The sequence below is a fragment of the Hordeum vulgare genome, chromosome 3H, assembly GCF_904849725.1.
Source record: "Hordeum vulgare subsp. vulgare chromosome 3H, MorexV3_pseudomolecules_assembly, whole genome shotgun sequence".
Taxonomy (NCBI): domain Eukaryota; kingdom Viridiplantae; phylum Streptophyta; class Magnoliopsida; order Poales; family Poaceae; genus Hordeum; species Hordeum vulgare.
In genome coordinates, this window is record NC_058520.1 from 39,471,790 (window position 1) to 39,489,984 (window position 18,195).

Sequence of the window (18,195 nt, forward strand, 5' to 3'; positions counted from 1 at the left end):
AGACTCAATTGAATGAAGCACACTAAAATGCGTCCATATACATCCGAATCAGAAAGATGTTAGAACATCTTATAAATTGAAACAGAGGAAATATTAAGCAAATGTTATTCTATTCTTAAGTATTGTTTGTTTGTTGTGGACCTTGGGCGGCTTTTTCATGTGGTGAAAATTCTCTAATATGCCTTCCCGTCGTTCACTATATATGTACGCTTGTTAGGTGATTTTATAGTAATCAATGCTTGATGCCAGATGTGAGGAGCACTGTACTGATAATTTTTCTTTTTTCTTTTTATCTTGTGCGCTTTGATAATGATCTGCAGACATACATAGCGTAAGGTGTCACCTTAAATGAAAGCTAAGCGCAAGGTCATATTTATTGCAGTAATAGAAATAAGCCCCGTACCATGTACAAACTATTCAAATAAATAGATAAAATCAGGACACTTGCTTTGTGGATTGCAAGATGATTGCCATGTACTACAAACTATTCAAATAAACAAATAAAACTATATTATTTTGAATTATTCGGTAGTTGCTGAATTAAAAAAAATTGTATATTACTATTGTATACTTTATTCCGTGGCAACATACGGGCAAGCAACTAGTTTTGTTTAAAAGTTGTTGCAAAAGTTCACTTATAGAAATAATAATAATTCCATAGGTTAACAACTATTGGTCGATTTGCCATCCAAAAGAACATGGCGGTCTCAAGATATACTGTAGGATATACTAGAAGGATTTAGGGTTGTACGCGCTTTGTCATGTATGCACTTTGTGGTCGTTGGCTGCGGACCCATAGGAACGCAGGAGGGGCGAGGGATTTCAACTTAAAAAGGATGAATTGGTTGTTGATGCATGGATGGCCATCCGGTCGGTTGATGGCACGCAGCAAAGGAGGCAAAACCTTTTGGACAAGTGTACATGGTGGGTTCTATGAGCACAAAGGAGGAGACATGCATCAAGCACAATAGGTGAATGAGGAATGGAATGTCGAGAAGTTTAATAATTTCATCGTGGTGCAAGAGAAGATTATCAAGCCTGTCCACACATGCTGGATATCAAGAGAAGAAGTCCCACTCTGGCAAAACCTTCGCAATAAGCAGGCTCATCTCGCACTCACACACTCGGATGAATTTTGCGACAGGCTCACGGCATCAAAGGCCTGAGCAACGTCCAACAAGAATCAAAACAAAAGATTAACTGTTTGTTCCCTCAAAAGGGGAAACGAGAGCTTAACTGAATTAGTACTGCCTTACAGTATTACCCATGAGAACTGAATTTTGGTTCTGAGCCAAGACAGTGGATCATCCATGATCCATGCATAGTGCTACATCATAAAAAAACAGTGATCACCAAATGACGTCTCAACTAAAGCAGTGATCACCAAAACATTTCAGCCGTCGCCAACCGAGACAGGTCACCCAGCGTCAGAACCACCTGGTACTCCGATGTAGTATTACTTCCCCTACCTGAAACAGAGGAAAGAATTTTTTTAACGTTCGAGTCTGTATGATATCAGTATTAGAAGAGACACTTGATGTGGTCGATGGACGTATATATAGCTTAATTGGCGTCACCTGTTAATAAGTTAAACCTGCTTCTCATTCCTCATCTTCATCTAATAGATGAGCTTGTCCTTTTTCAGATAATCGGACAGATTCAGTTGCTGCAGCTCTTCAACCGCGCCATCGACGGTGTTCTCCACAGGACCTTCAAAGGACAAAGGATATTATATCAGCCAATTTGTTTCATGAGTCTTTTGTGGATCAGACATTGGGCAGACTGCATTGATTCATTCTGCCTATTCATTACACCTTTGTCACACCAATGCAAACTGAAGGGAAAAGAAGAAGAATAAAGGAGATGGCACAAGCATTCTCTTACAAAACATTAACAGTGTAAGACGAACCCCGCCAACAACAATCAACTTGAAATTTGCATATATGCATAGTGAGGCCAACCAGAGAATCTTTAGGAACATAATATGTGTTCAAGCAACCGAATGAAACAACAAAAGGAATACCTTATGGCAATTCATTTCAATATGCTTGCTGTATGCAGTATTTCTGTCTAACAACTAACTCACTATGCATATTATCCGACCATCGCAAGTCTTGAAAACAAAAACAAAAAACACGTGGCCTTTATATACTACCGCGAGTGCTGTGAAGAACAGAAGGATGCTATGTTTAAACAAGCAAACACTGGCATATGGATTCCTTTAGACAGCTTCTATCAGAAACACACATGTATATATTGAAGTAACCATAACAGAGAGTATCTTCAGAAAAATTCAAAATATATCCAATGTTGGAGCTGCATCTTACAACTCAAGGAGCCACATGAAATCCATGGAAGGACCTTACTGTGACCATTCACTTGCATAGTCCTGCCTCACGTGCATAATGCCGTTGCAAACAAAATTGTTGGCAAAGTTACATAAATACAAGTGTCTAAGTTAGAAATCACTGGAAGTGTCGGACCCATGCATCTAAGAACAGGCCCAACAATTTGCAACAGGCATGTACTCCTAAAACCTTTTATAAACTCTAGACAGTAAGCACCAAGCAGCCATAGCCTAGCAGTAATATCCCCAAAGACTACAGGACTGGGCTATTCACATGCTCATGGCATACTTACATTGTATAGGGAACTAGCGTTGAATACAATGTCTTGCATTTACTGAGAAAACCATATACAATGCCATTTACTGAAGCTGTGTAAACGATCACTAAGCTTATCAACAGATGCAGGGAACAAAAAAACTGAATAACATAGCAGTTAACGACCTTACAGCTTTGAATGGAAACCCACAGCAAGCATATATAAACATCAATTTAAGCATAAAATTAAATGTATATATGTATATATCTGGATTAGCTCTTTTTTAGTATGTATTAAACACTTGATAAGTCATACTCCCTCCGTCCCAAAATTCTTGTCTTAGATTTGTTTAGATATGAATGTATCTAGTCAAGTTTTAGTATTTAGATACATCCATTTCTAGACAAAGTTAAGACAAGAATTTTGAAACGGAGGGAGTATATACTAGTATATCTCACACACATAACAACATGAACATATTCAAACAGGACTAATTTATTCTAAAAGCTCATTTTTTAGCCCCTTACACTTATCAAACAAAACATAACTACTACCTGCAGCATCAATGAACACAAGCTAGCCTCTGAAAATTTCAACATTTGCAGCAAGAACAGAAATGTTAGCCTTTTAACGGTGCCACAGAACCCCACCATTTCCAATCACCAACAAGCCAGTGGCAAAGAATCAGAGACTCATGCAGTAGAGATGTACAATGAGTTACCTGAGCAGAGAGCCTGTGGCAGCTGCCAAGCGTGAACGAAGCGGGAAGCGACGTCTTCGCGCGGCGGCTCAACCAGCTCGTACACCTCGCACCCCACGACCTTGCGAGCGCGCACGTCGACGCCGATCAGGTGCTCGTCCTGGAAGAAGTAGACCACGTCGGGGTTGGTGGGATGGATGAACGCGAGCACGGGTATCTTCTTTGGCAGACCAGTGGCCTTGTAGCTGGTATGGTTGCAGATCTCCGTGAAGGTGGCCTCGTACTCCAGTGTCCACTCCGTGGACTCTGGATAGTCGGCGAGCGTCCAGACGCTGATCTGTGCGGCGCCGTTGCTGTTGCGGTTGCGGTACATGTCGACGAACCGCAGCTTGCCGGCGCTGACGCCCACGCAGCGGTACTTGTCGAGCAGCCCCCAGGCTTCCATGGACTTGAGCGCCTTGCCGTCCGGGAGCGGGACGACGGTTAGCGCCGGCGCGTCGGCGAAGGGGTCGCAGCTGAGGAGGCACCAGGAGAGGTCGACCCACCAGAGCGTCCCGGAGCAGGAGACGACGCCGTTGGGGCTGAGCTGGCGGGCCGGGAGCGGGAAGCCGACGCTCTTGCTGACCCACTCCCCGACCTGCGACGAGAAGCGCAGGAGGATGGCCATGTCGCTGCCGAGGAAGGGCTGCAGCTCGGCGACCATGTAGCCCTCGCCGTCCGGGGAGGCGATGAGGCCGAGGTGGCCCGGGTGCGCGATGAGCTCGGGCTTGGGGAGCGGCAGGGCGGAGCCGGCGGCGGCGTCCAGCACGAAGTAGCCCGCGACGAGCGGGCGCCAGGAGAACTCCTGGCGGCCGGGGGTGTCGATGATGGTGGGCCCCGTGGCGCGGCCCTGGTCGGCGTGGAGGAGGAGGAGGCCCGCGGAGGAGTCGGCGGCGAGGACGGAGGGGAAGTTCTTGGGGGTGGTGCGGGACGGGAAGATGCGCGGCGGGATGGTGAGGATCGCGACGCGCGGTGGCGCCGGCAGCGCGAGGGAGAAGTCGGCGGCGCCCGGACCCGGAGGGAGGTCGGCGTCGGCGGCGGCGGCCGACAGCACCCGCGGCACGCTGCCCAGGATGACCCACGACGGCGGGGGCGAGGCGGCGGTTGCCATCTTGGCTAGGCGGTTCGTGAGTGCGCGCGCGCGGCGTTGGTGGTGACTGGCGAGGGGAAGTGGTGGTGGCGTTGCCCCGGCAGGCGACCGGGGTGGGGTTTTATGCTGGCCGTCGGGGCCAAGCAGAGCGGAGCGAACCGGGCGGATGGTGCTCGACTGCTGAGGTCGGGTCGTCAGGGAACTGCGACGACGGGTCGGACGGCGGACGTCGGAGGACGGAGATCGCAGCCTTTGGAACGTGGTCTGGGCACAACCGAGGGTGGCAGCCTTGGACTCCATTCAAACCGCGGGAAAAGAGGCTTTTGGGTTCGTCGGCTAGCGGCTGCAGCAAACAAAGCAGTTGGACGCCATCTTTTCCGGTGATACGGAGCAGAGGGGAGCGGTCATTTTTTTTTTCGAAAAGGAGGCCATGCCCCGGCCTCGAGTGATGCATACAGTCAAGACGGGAGCGGTCATGGACATGGCGACGCTCAACATCCCCCGTCCAGTGGATGGACCGGCAGGATAGGCAAGCGTGTCGCAGTGGCCAAAACCACTGCATTCAAACACACACACCCTTTTAAATGTTTTGAGTTAATTACACTCACGGTGCAAGAACTTGCATCAATTCGACATATTCACACACAATTTCGAAAACCCCACAGAAGTGGTGCACCTACTCGGACAGGGTAACGCTTGAGTTCCGTGTCCTTTACAAAATAAAAAATAAAAATGAGAGGTCGAGTATAATTGTCAAGGCGTCCTTGGTCGAAGGGGCCGATGCAAATCTTTCGAGAGGAACTGCATATTGTTATAGATTCTTAAACCGGCATTGCAAACCCTGCTTAAAAATGCCTTTACGTCTCCCACCTTAAGCTCTTTGAGGCGATCGACGTTGCGTCGGTTTGAATTTGTCGGAAGCGAGCGAGGCAGCATGTGGACGGTCATAGGTGGCATGAATGAGTTCACGCCAACATATGTTTTGTCTCAATCTTTTCCCCCTCCGATGAGGTGTTTCTTCCCTTTTTTTCGTTAGGTTTTGAGGACCCAATACTGCCTTCAGTTCTGAAGCCAAGACGGGGGATCAAGCATGCACAGTGCTAAACTTCAAAAGCCAGTACTAGGCGTCTCAACAAAACAGTGATCACCGAAACATTTCAGCCATCGCCAACCGGCCAGTGGTCACTCAGCGTCAGAACCACCTGTTACTTCGATGTAGTATTGCTTCCCTACCTGAAGCCAAGGGAATGCAAAATTTAGCGTGCCATTCTGTAGTGAGTAGTGTAAGAGACATTTAACGTGGTCTATGCACGCATACCTCTTAATTGTCATCACCTGTTAAGAAGTTAACCCTGCTTCTCATTCCTCATTTTCAGATAATCTTACAGATTCCATTGTCGTTGACTGTCTCCTTTGCAGAACCTTCAGAGGACAGAGCATAGTATATCAGCAAATGCATATAAGCTTCAGGCCATTTGGCCATCAAACTCTTGTTTTATGGGTCACAGACGCCGGATAGATGTAAGAACTTGGAAGTAGCTAGGAGACTAATAGCTCATTCATTCTGTCTATTCATCACAATATACCTTTGTGGCTTTGTCACACAAATGGGAACAGAAGGGAAACAAAGCAAAGGAGCTAGTACAAGCATTCTAATAATTATGATAAAACAGTAGCATTGTAATGTGAACTTCCCTAACAACAGTCAGTTAGAAATTTGCATTTATGTACATACTTAAGCGCATCAGAGAATCTTCTGAATGAGAACGCAAAAGGAATACTTGATGGCAATTCACCTCAATATGGTTGCTCTATGAAGTATTTATGTCTAACAACTGACTCATTTTGCATATTTCTAAGCCATTGCAAGTCTCGAAAATATAAAAGGCAAATGATTATTATAATACCGCAAACTAGGTACAAGTTAGAGAGAAGGCTATGTTTGAAAAAGCAAACACTTGTGTAGGATTCCTGCAGACAGCTTCTATCACAAACATGCTGCATCATACAATTCAAGGAGCAACACGAAATCCATGGAAGGACCTTACTCCGACAAATTACTTGCATACTCGTCCTGCCTTATGTGCATAAATTGAGAACTCACTGTGACAAATCACTTATAATATACTCATGCAAACAAATTTGTTATAAGTACAAGTGTCTAAGTTAGAACTCACTGGAAGTGTCAGACCGATGCATCTTTTTCTTTTCTTTTGAGCTGTAGACCCATGCATCCCCTATCAACTCAAAATGGAAGTACTCCTAAAGACCGTTTATAAGTTGAGAACACCTGGGCAGTAAGAAGCCATGCCTAGCCTAGCAGTATTATACATAAAGAACTACAGGACTGGGCAACTCACATGCCCATGGCATCCTTACGTTGTATACAATGTCTTGCATGTACTGAGAAAACACATATACTACAATGAGATGTAATGACTAATGAAGCTGTGTATAAACATCACTAAGTTTTTTGACAGATAAACAAAAGAAACAAACTGAGTATAGAAACACCAATTTAAGCATAAAAATGTACATAGGGCATATGCTTAGGCTATATATGCACCTCACACACACACATAAATAGTAAGCCATATATACACCTCACACAGATAAGATCATGTACATGATCAAACACGAGTAGTTTACTCTAAAAGACTATCTGCAGTATCAATAAACACAAGGTAGTTAAGCTACTTAACATTTGCATCTGTTATCGGCAAAATTATTTGTTCTTTCACAATAATGCCACATAAACTCACAATTTCCAATCAGTAAAAAACCAGTAACGAGGATCTACGAACAAAGAGGACGGGCAGTAGAATTAGCACACACCTGAGTAGAGAGTGAGATCCGGTGGCAGCTGCCAGGCGTGAACTAAGCTGGAAGCGACACCTTCACGCGGCGGCTCATCAACCAGCTCGTAGACCTCGCACCCGACGACCTTGCGAGCACGGACGTCGACGCCGATCAGGTTCTCGTCCAGGAAGAAGTAGACCACGTCGGGGTTGGTGGGACGGGTGAGGACGGGGTCGTCGGCGAAGGGGTCGCAGGTGACGAGGCACCAGGAGAGGTCGACCCACCAGAGCCTCCCGTAGCAGGAAACGACGCCATGGGGGCTGTGCAGGCGGGCCGGAAGCGGGTAGGCGACTCTCTCCCTGACCCACTCCCCGACCTTGGACGGGAAGCGTAGGAGGACGGCCTTGTCGCTGCCGAAGACGGGCTGGAGCTCGGCGACCAAGTAGCCGTCGCCGTCGGGGTAGGCGATGAGGCCGAGGTCGCCCTTGTACGAGACGAGCTCGGGCGTGGGGAGCGGCAGCGCGGAGCCGGCGGCGGCGTCGAGCACGTAGTAGCCCGCGACGAACGGGAGCCAGCCGAACTGCTGGCAGCCGGGCTTGTCGATGACGGTGGGGCCCGTGGCGCGGCCCTGGTCGGCGTGGAGGAGGAGGAGGCCCGCGGAGGGGTCGGCGGCGAGGACGCAGGGGAAGCTGGCGCTGGTGGGGCGGGACGGGAAGATGCGCGGCGGGATGGTGAGGAGCGCGACCCGCGGGGGCGGGAGCAGCGCGAGGGAGAAGTCGGCGGCGCCCGGGCCCGGCGGGAGGGCGGCGGCCTCCGTGAGCACCCGCGGCACGCTGCCCAGGATGACCCACGCCGGCGCGGGCGACGCGGCGGCCGACGCCATCTCGGCTTGGGCTAGGCTAGGCTGGCTCGGTAGCCGGCGCGGTGGCTCGTGCGCGGCGTTGGTGGTGGTGAGGTGTGGAGTGGTGGTGGGGGTTGCGTGGCCCGGTTGGCGAGTGGGGTTTTACGGTGGTGTTCGGGGCAGGCGACGGAAGGCACGGCCGTCTGCTCGACTGGTGAGACGGCCAAGCGGCACGCGTCGCCTTTGGAACGTGCAAAGTGTAGCATCGATCGACTGTTGGCACGGCACGCAGCATAGAAAGTAGCGAGGCTTTTGGGATCGTGGTCGGGTAGCGCGCGGCTGCGGCAAACAAAGCAGTTGGGCTGCAGAGACCAGACGCTGTTTGATTCGATCGCAATCTTTTCGGGTTGCAGTTACCATGGAATGGATGCACCGGTACACCAAGAATACACGGTCACAAGCGTGTCGCCTCTAACGTGGCTACGCTGCCTTGGTCGCGTCTACCGAATGACTAGTCAGAGCATCCAAAAAGACCCCGAAATGTTGAATAACCGTAGTTTTACACAAGGCGTGAAAATATATTCATATGGCAAAACATCCTCCTTCTGTAAAGAATTTACAGGTCTTCCTAAAATATAGGCTTGGTCCCGTAGATATTACCGGATTGGAGGCATTCATTATAGAGACTTGTAAAGAAAAAGATGGTTGACGCAAGAGAACTTTCAGCTCTCACCATGGTCTTTTGGTCATCCCTGCCGCCTTTGCTCGATCCTCCCCGAGCGCCACCACGCCACCTCCCCGGAACAACTCGCGATCACCGGACCGTAGGAGGAGACAACGGAAGTGAGGACGCTACAAGAGTTGCGAGCTATCACCGCAAGAGTTGTTGCCGCATGCCATTGCACGAGCTGTTGCTGCCGCAACACAAGTAGCGGTGGATCCAATTGCTTTTCCTTTTTATGTGTCAGGGCATTTTGTGCTATTTTACACGGATTTTTTTATGAACTTAATTAGTTTACACAGTATCTATTATGTCGATATACAAACCGTACTGCAAATTCATTTTTAGAGGGAACCATATATTACTGTTTTTAGAGTACGCGGTTTTAACATATCTAGAGATGCTCCTAGGGCATCTTCATATTGTCCTTCAAACCAGACATCATATCGGTCGACGGATTGATGGGGACCAATCGATCGATAGTGATCTAGAGGTCGCCCATTCAAGCATGTCTGCATACATTTTAAATGAATACAACTTACATAAAACGAATAAAATTTTGTCCATTTAGGAAAACCAAACCTGCAATACCCAAAGTAATTATAAAAAATGACACAATTCATCCATAAATAATACTCCACCCGTTTATTATTATAAGATGTTTTGAATATTTCAGTATGAACTACATACAGACTGAAATGAGAGAACAAACACACTAAACCATGTCCACATTCAGCCGATTCAAGAAAAAGTTAGAGCAGCTTATATCTATATATCAACAGAGGGAGTAGCATGCAAATATCTCTAGTACAACAATCTTTCAGCTTATATCATGTCGGATGACGAAATGGGTTTGGTCAACTGAGTTAGAACGTACCGGCGGTTTGAGGTCAACATTGGATCTGCACTTGCACAAAGCTGAATTTGATTCTCCGAGGGTCAATAACTTGTGTACAATAACTTGTGTACACGGCAAATATTGTGGTGCGATCCTTAGCAGCTATCTAAGTGGAGTGTGTTGATGTGGCTATGACAATTAGGAACGTCGACTTTGTGCAATGTAGATAAGAAATTGATGGCGTGGTTCATAACTAGTTAGTTTTACGTACCGTAAAAGAATTTTTGTATTTTGAGATGATTATCCCACTAGCCAGTTGCTTGCTAGTAACACTTGTGGATGATGTAAATGTTGCTTAATTTGAATAAGTCTAGGCATGAACCATGATGGCCTCTTTTAGATGACTTCTTACATCAGTCTTGCAGGAACAATGTGGGTGAATTTTAAGCTTGGTGCGAGAAAATTATCAATTTGGATCTCAACCAAACCATGAAGAATAGGGGCTCCTATGCACGGTTCAGAATCTGAATTCTCGCATGAAAAATGAATGAGCGCTCGTATGTTTTTACTAGCGATTGAAGGCTCGAATGCCATGCATGCAGTCTCGTGCCGTGAAAATTCAACAAGTTTTTTTATAACGAAAATTCGACAAGTTTACCCATCACAATTCACCAAGGAAAAAAAAGAAAAAAGTTTATAATCATCCGACTTATCTTTCTTTCTCGTAAGTCTCCTTCTCCACGTGTCAAGTGACTGTGTCAAACTACCCACCACTTTGCGTTCATACCAACCTTATCCTATCTCTAACGAAGCTCGTCCTACACTCCTTTCTTCTTCTTTCTTCCTCTTACATCTCACCGAGAAGAGATTAGCCATGGCTAGCACCACCACAAATGCTAGAAAATCGAAAGAGTTTGATGTCGGCCGCTAGCACAAGTAGCCAGAGCTCCTCTATTGCCTCGCTGGAGGCGGCATATCTGCAAAGCAGCGTCCATGAAGGGGGGCCATGGCAAGCACAACCAACAGCGGGGAACCGGGAGGTGCTGTCAGCGATATATACAAAACAACGCTCTTCGACGAAACGCCGGTGCTTCAACGCACTAACGACGTCCACGATCGCCGGAATGCGACACAACAACTTGTTCATGGCCATCACATTGTGTTGCAACCTCGTCTTCGCTGCAATTCAACCTCATGTGTTGATGCAGTACTCGAGCGACGACGAGTGTTCGACATAGGCATCGGAGCTGCAATGGAGCTCTCGACGCCGACGACGGAGCTGCAATGGAGTGCTCGACGTCGGTGAAGGAGTTGCAATGGAGCACGCGGCGACAGAGCTGCAATGGAGCGCTCGAAGCCGCTGGCGGAGCGGCGCCGACGACGAATGTGCGATGGAGCGCTCGACGCTGGTGGTGGAGATGCAAGTCGCCGACTATGGAGATGCAAAGGAGCGCTCAGTGCAGGCGTCCCAACTGTAATGGAGTTGCAAGTCGCCGGCTACGGAGCTGCATTGGAGCTCTCGTTGATGGCTCCCTCGTGCTCCGACTCCGATGGATAATGTGTGGGTGGTGTTTTTTTTTTTGCATCAGAAAGACGAGGCCACGCGGGGCGTTGTATTGCGTGAGAGCGACGCGGTGTAAGTTGACTGATTCAACATTTTGTGAGGGTTTTGATAGGACTTTTTTTTTAGAAAAGGAGGAATCGCCCCGGCCTCTGCATCGAGTGATGCATGCAGCCTTTTAATTGAATAAATTAGTCCAGAACAAGTACATCAATCTGATGAAAGAAATAAAAGATACAAAGCGCCATCCGCGCCCAACCGGTAATAATAATAGACCTAGATGACTATCCACCTATCTTATTATTGTGCCGTCATCTAAACCGGTTAAAGATACCCTGAGTTACCATCTTCCATCGGACACATCCAGTAACCAAAGGTTCCCTGGCTTCCGCAGAAGTGAGTAATAACCACGTGCGAATCAAGGCAGTAGCCCTGAAAATAACCTGCAAAATAGTGGAGTTGCATCTGTTAAATACTAAATCATTTATGCAGTTCCATATAGTCCACATCAATGCGCAGGTTTCCACACGAATAAGCTTTGCCAAATGAAAATCAGCACCCTCTACCACGGATGGCTGAAGACCCGACTGATTTACTGAAAAATCAATCGGATGATTCGTAGCGGCCGCAAAACGAAGAAATTTTTTAACGCAATCCGTGTTGTCAAAATAGCGGCCAATGGCAGGGCGCGATACATGCACGGCGATCCGTGTCACCCTCGATCTCAGCCGTCAATTAGTTCTGCAGAAAACGCCAGCGCCAATCAATCTACGGCGCAAATTACGGCGGGTATTCTAACCCTAAAGTCGGTTCGTTCGTGTGCCCGCTGCCGTTAGCACCACCTATAAATACCCCCCGCCCCTCGCTGCTTCTCCCACACAAGACAGAAGACGGCCTCGACCAGCCTGAGTTGCAGCTCACAAGGTGTTAGGTGTGCAACCGTGAGAGGTACACAATTTCAGGTCGTCTAATTGTTTTGGTTCAGGTTTAGCCTTATTGATTCTCCCGGCGGTAAGTTTTTGGTTTGCTTTCATTGTGTTGGTCGTCACTCGTTTCATCATGCATGCATATAGCTTGGCCCATGGAGCACCTCTGTTTTTCTACTTGATAGTCGCTGATCTAACCCTGATCGATCTCCATTAACGAAACATATGAACTACCAGGTTTAGACGGTGATCCTTTTGCTATTTTTCTTTTCTTTCTGAAAATTAGGCAAAATATTTACCTCGTCCATTAATTAATCCAGCAGAAGAAAATTGAACAACTAATTAATAAAAGACAGTCTCCATTAACCAATCGTTCAGTAACACACACAGTAGATACCTCCCCCCCCCCCCCCTATCCAAAGAGCAGCTCGTTGAGACATCAAGTATCATCGATATCGTCGTCACTTCTTCCCTAGCACGCATCATCGCCATCCGTTCTTTGTGACATTGGGGTATGGATGTGTCTTTGGGCCTATGGGCAATGACGGAAGAAGTAATGAAAATCGGGGGCAAGCAAATAATTCAGATTTGAAGCTTGATTTCGATAAATTAGAAGAAATTCATCAAAGCAAAATTAAAATTTTCTTTTATAACGATGCCTAAAAATTCAACTTGGTACAAAAATTTGTGTTACTCCAAACATCTACTATTGGCATTTACATATCACATGTAAAATATTCAATCTAACATATATTTCTTGTAGGTCTCAAATTTTTATCTTAAATGTCCCAAAAGCAACACATTTTAGGGGAGTGAGGGGTTACATTTGATTCAGATGTACTACAAAGGACAAGTCACAATGTTATAGTCTTTACTTGTTTGTTGAAAGATTTATGTTGATGCATGGTTTATTGTGTTCAAAATCTAGAAGTCATTCATGAAATCCATCAAAAAATACTTGAACTTCCTCTTATAAGTTATAACACCTAAAAACTCAATTTGATGGAAAGATAAATTATTACAGTATTTTCAACAGAACTCTATTGTTACACTTACACGCCCCTTATAAAGTATCCAATCCAAGATATATTTCTAATTGAAGTCTCAATATTATGGCCTCCCACACGTCTTACAAACAATAAATTTATGAGACTGAGCGGTTACATTTGTTTCAGATGTCCTACAAAGGATTTGTCGTTGTGTTATACTTTTAATTGTGATTTTTTTAATTTTTATGCACTAATCACTGTTTTTGTTTGCAGAATGGCTCGAACCAAATGTACAGCTCGTAAGTCCACCGGAGGAAAGGCTCCCACAAAACACCTTAGGGCTTTCTATGTAATATTTCTTAGTGTTTATCTTTACTAATTGCATTACCACATAATACTGTAAATAATATATGATATATCACTTTGTATGTTATAGTTGTTAATTTGTTTGACAATTAATTAATTATTTGTTTTGCGACGATAGGCAGCTGCTCGTAAAACAGCTCCAGCAACTGGAGGAGTGAAGAAACCCCGCAAATATCGTCCTGGAACTGTTGCTCTTCGGTATGTGCAACATATACAATTTTAGGACATGTATTATTATTGCACCTTATGATGTTCGTATCATTCATACACATCCTCTTGTAGTGAAATTCGTAAGTATCAGAAGGGTACTGAGCTGCTCATAAGGAAACTACCTTTTCAGAGGCTCGTGAGGGAGATTGCTTAAGTTTTCAAGGTACTTCTATGGGGCTTGCTTGACATACACTTGAATCCGGCTCAATCCTTTTCCAAAATGTCCATGTATATAAGTCTAGTTAGGTGTACAAGACAAAAAAAATCTCTAATGCAGTTTAATTGAAATAAGAAATATTTATGTTGACGATGCTTTTTGTTGGTTTTCTGTGCTACATCCATAGATTGATCTACGCTTCCAGAGCCATGCAGTGCTTGCTTTACAGGAGGCCGCAGAAGCATACCTTGTGGGACTGTTTGAGGATACCAATCTCTATGCCGTTCATGCGAAGCGTGTAACCATAATGTCCAAAGACGTTCATCTGGCTAGAAGGATCCGTGGCGAGAGGCTGTAATTCTTCTAAGCAGATGGATCAATCCCAACTTGCAACTTGCATGGTGCTTCCTATATGATTTCTCAGTTTATGAAGAAGAACAGACATTGCATTTGATTAGCCATGGATGTTAAACTATTGTTAGTATTAATATAGTTGGTTATATATAATAGCATAATGAATTGTCTTGTGGCAAAACCTTCTAAAATCGCAAGTCTGCTCTGTTGAACTATACATATGGTGTGGTGGTACTATCTCTATGGCTGTCCTATTTCCATTTTTGTATACCTATATATGTCTGTTATTGGACCGTGTGTGGTTAATTAGCCTAGATTAATCCAACATGCATGTAAAGAGGCACATCGTTCCATCAACATGTGTATCATACATGTTCACGGGGCACGGGCTAATTAAAATTGAGCATGCATGGCCAGCAGCATGCTCCAAGGACGTCTAGGGCCGGCCAAGCCTTGTACGTCACTCATGCATGTTTAGTTTTGGAAAAATTCATGCACATGCGCCGGTGATAGTTGAAGACTTAAAACATACTCCCTCTGTTCCTAAATATAAGTCTTTTAAAAGGTTTTATTAGGAAACTACATACGAATATATATAGACATACTTTGAAGTATAGATTGACTTATTTTGTTTCGTATGTAGCTTTCTAGTAAAATATTTAAAAAGACTTATATTTAAGAACGGAGAGAGTATACTTGAGCGGGCATGAAGAAAGTCCCTCTTCTCTGTATTACGCCACATGTCGGCAATTGCTATAGGGAAAGTTGACATTGGTGTGGCCGAGGTTAGCATGACGGCACGTGAATGGTGTGCCCATAAACCATGTTGGCCTAGCTGGTACTATGGCAGTCTTTGGGAGGACACATGACGGCATCGAAAAACCATAACTTCGACACACCATATGCTATCCAATGTTTCTAACTTCGCTATATGTCGGTAATTAATGTTGTGTTCAACTGTATACATATGTGTTACCATGATTCTCATGTTTTTCTTTCGAGCTTTTTTAGGGTGATTGACGAGTTACGAGTTGTAATTTCGTGTAACTCCCCCTCTGATTTTTTTCTGACCGTAGGATCTGGAAAATGAGTTAATGATTTATTTTTTGGTCAAATTGGTAGAATGGTAACACTAGTAGAAATAAGGGCTTTCGTCCCAGCTCGAAAAACACATTAGTCCCGGTTCTTTTACGAACCGGGACTAATGTTAGTATTAGTCCCGCTTCGAGCGGCAAAGGCGCCGGTCGGGCATTAGTCCCGGTTTAAATGGGACCTTTAGTCCCGGTTCGTGTCTCGAACCGGGACTAAAGGGTTTAGAGGCTTTAGTCCCGGTTCGTGTCTTGAACCGGGACTAAAGGGTAGACCTTTAGTCCCGGTTCGTGACACGAACCGGGACTAAAGGTGTTCAGATTTTTTTTTCTGTTTTAAAATTCTTGTTTGTAGTTTCTGTTTTAAATTGCTTATATCTTTTAGGATACTTGATGTTTTTGATTGATTCTTTTTGCATTAGATTCAAAATTTTGCCTAGTTTCTGTTTGTGCCATTAGTTTTTAAATTTGAATGGTTTAAATTTGAATTTGTTTAAATTTGCTTCAAACCTAGTTTTTGAATAACTTGAGTTTACAAATAGTTTTTAACTTAATTCTTTTTGCTCCCACTCATGTGTTAGATTGTTGTCACAGTAAGATTTATTTGGTTATTTTTAGAATAATTTAAATTAGGATTTTAATTAAAGAAATATTGTTTTGCTTATATAGTTGTTTTAGTCATTTAATTGTTGTTTTATTATTATTTTTAGTTAGTTCTTTCTGTAGATTTTAACATGTTGTAGTATGGTGCATATTCAATGCACAAAAAAATCTACAGTTCAATTAATTTTAAAAGAAATGCCTTTGTAGCAGATGGGTTTTCGTCTGAAACCTTGATACTTTGAGTTTTGTAGAAAATAAACAAAAATGATAAAATCTTCAAAAATAAACAAAAATGATAAAATCTTCAAAAAATAAAATCCTTTGAGATGTTGTCAGGTTTTAGTGTCTAGTTGGTATAGAAATTTTGAGATATGAATTTTGACCTTTTTGCAAAAAAAGGAAAAAAAATAAACGGCCATAACTTTCGCATACGACGTCCAAAAAAATTTAATATATAAAAAAAAAACTAGAAAAAATTGATACTCGATTTCACCCGGGCTTGCCCGGTGAAGTTTTCTCACATGCTCAAAATTCCAAATGGAAAAAAAGTTATTTCAAAAAGAAGTTTTTTCCAAAAAAAAAGAAAAATAATTGTATTTAAAAATATTAGGTTGTTTCATTGAAATTCACTATTATTGTTATTTATTAAATTTATTTTAATAATTGTTTGTGATTCAAAAAATTAAATCATGCGACATGACATCAAAACCCAAGTTGTTTAGGATTGATAGCTTACTATTGTCAGGAAAACAACAAGTGCACACTTGACAACTAGGGGCGATAGAATCAGAAAGTTATGCGTGCTCGGGCTGAAGTAGTGAAAGGACGGGTGATCGGCCGGAAAGTTAGACGATTTGAAATGAGTGCTCCATGCTAGAGCAGTGAGGATGGGTGATTAGAGATTAAATTGACAAATAATTCAAAGATTTGAAAATTGGAATAAAGCATAAAAAATATTCAAAAATAAAATTTGAAAAAAATTAAAAAAAATCTACCTTTACAGGTCAAACAAACAAAATAAACAGACGGATCCTTTAGTCCCGGTTCGTAAGTAGAACCAGGACTAAAGGTACTCCCTCCGAGACGCCCACATGGTGGTCCCGGTTGGTGAACTGGGACTAAAGCCCCTTATGGGCCCGGACTATAGGCTCTGTCCCTAGTGTAAACATGTTTCCTCACGCAGGCATAACCGCTCTATACAAATTCATATACCGTCTTGTAGATACAGAAAAGAATATGTCGTTCATCGGGCAATGACACTGACGATACACTGTACAACAACCTGAATAAGCTCCTAGTAGATGCTACTCGTACTAACCTACAGTTAGCGATTGAGATGTTCAAAATTCCAATTGAATTTTCATTATGTTCCTATACCTTCTGATCCATGCCAAAAAGCGCAACACCTGCATCAAATCAAGAGAATAACATGATTCAGCACCAGAGTGAGAGTACTAGCTCGGCAGATCGTCTTCTTCGAGAGTCTGAAAGGAGTTGTAAGCAATTAAATTTACCTAGCGTTGGCAGCAGGACCGTGAGAGCGGCAACGCCGACAATCTTGATGGGCATGCCGGTGACCACCATGTCCTTGATGGTGATGTAGCCGGTGCTGAACCCGACGGAGTTGCTGGGCGACCCGGTGGCCTGTCTCTCCGTCTCCTCCATGACGCTACGGCCGGCGAACTGGCTCCATCTCCATGCCCCATTGACCATCCTCGGGTCAACCACTACACCAAGTCCAGCCGGGGGTTCGTCTCTAGGAACTCCCGCCGGCGTCGACAGGGCAGCGACCTCCTCGACCTTCACCGGTCCGCCGATGGCCCGTCTATGGAATAATGTATCGGAGGGGTGGGAACAATGTATTGGTGGTTCCAAAAAAAATACATGTATCAGCCTTGACTAAGATTGGATGCAAAATGACGGATCTGCCCTTTTTGAGAATAACTAGCCTCACCTTAATTTTGTAATGGTCCCACCGTTATTTGTACTTTCATGTAATTTTATTCTTGTAACTCCTTATAACTCTTATTTCTTCACCATTTGATCGGAGTGGATGAACGGTCCCTAAAATAGCCAATCATCATAACAATTGTATTTTCCAAAATGGATCCAGATCTGTTATAAAGGTCCATAAAACCTAGAACACTTTAAAAATACGAAAAATTACTTCGAGGACCATACCTACAAATTCAGATAATATTTGTGCAATTTCAAATTTAGAAGAAATGTGCAATGTGCTACTTGCACATTCCATTTTAATTTTATCACTAAATAGAAACCCTTTTAGAATTATTATTCTCATTGTACTA

At 44.3% G+C, this 18,195-nt stretch overlaps 3 protein-coding genes and 1 pseudogene across 3 annotated transcripts; 1 reads left to right on the forward strand and 3 right to left on the reverse strand.

Annotated features, from left to right (window-relative positions):
- Window positions 1-1,196: 1,196 nt before the first annotated feature.
- On the reverse strand, window positions 1,197-4,469 carry LOC123439462. Its single transcript, XM_045116173.1, has 3 exons — window positions 3,326-4,469; window positions 1,578-1,710; window positions 1,197-1,469 (listed from the first exon to the last, which is right to left on the reverse strand). Exons 1-2 carry the CDS (start codon window positions 4,452-4,454, stop codon window positions 1,619-1,621), a joined length of 1,221 nt encoding a protein of 406 aa, XP_044972108.1. The 5' UTR covers window positions 4,455-4,469; the 3' UTR covers window positions 1,197-1,469; window positions 1,578-1,618.
- A 542-nt stretch (window positions 4,470-5,011) lies between these two features.
- Window positions 5,012-8,115, reverse strand: LOC123441451. Its single transcript, XM_045117883.1, has 3 exons — window positions 7,269-8,115; window positions 5,752-5,855; window positions 5,012-5,666 (listed from the first exon to the last, which is right to left on the reverse strand). Exons 1-2 carry the CDS (start codon window positions 8,113-8,115, stop codon window positions 5,806-5,808), a joined length of 897 nt encoding a protein of 298 aa, XP_044973818.1. The 3' UTR covers window positions 5,012-5,666; window positions 5,752-5,805.
- Window positions 8,116-13,382: 5,267 nt separating this feature from the next.
- LOC123439463 lies at window positions 13,383-14,199 on the forward strand (annotated as a pseudogene).
- Window positions 14,200-17,086: 2,887 nt separating this feature from the next.
- On the reverse strand, window positions 17,087-18,025 carry LOC123439465 (tonoplast dicarboxylate transporter-like). Its single transcript, XM_045116174.1, has 2 exons — window positions 17,401-18,025; window positions 17,087-17,292 (listed from the first exon to the last, which is right to left on the reverse strand). The coding sequence occupies exons 1-2, from the start codon at window positions 17,597-17,599 to the stop codon at window positions 17,258-17,260; spliced, it is 234 nt and encodes a 77-aa protein (XP_044972109.1). The 5' UTR covers window positions 17,600-18,025; the 3' UTR covers window positions 17,087-17,257.
- Between the last annotated feature and the right edge of the window lie 170 nt (window positions 18,026-18,195).

Excerpts from the sequence above, each read along its gene's own strand:
- LOC123439462 (XM_045116173.1), bottom strand. The coding sequence starts at position 4,454 with ATGGCAACCGCCGCCTCGCCCCCGCCGTCGTGGGTCATCCTGGGCAGC. Across the intron at positions 1,711-3,325 it reads GCCACAGGCTCTCTGCTCAG|GTCCTGTGGAGAACACCGTC; the intron begins GTAACTCATTGT and ends TGTCCTTTGAAG.
- LOC123439465 (XM_045116174.1), bottom strand. The coding sequence starts at position 17,599 with ATGGTCAATGGGGCATGGAGATGGAGCCAGTTCGCCGGCCGTAGCGTC. Across the intron at positions 17,293-17,400 it reads GGTCCTGCTGCCAACGCTAG|GTGTTGCGCTTTTTGGCATG; the intron begins GTAAATTTAATT and ends GATTTGATGCAG.
- LOC123441451 (XM_045117883.1), bottom strand. The coding sequence starts at position 8,115 with ATGGCGTCGGCCGCCGCGTCGCCCGCGCCGGCGTGGGTCATCCTGGGC. Across the intron at positions 5,856-7,268 it reads GGATCTCACTCTCTACTCAG|GTTCTGCAAAGGAGACAGTC; the intron begins GTGTGTGCTAAT and ends TGTCCTCTGAAG.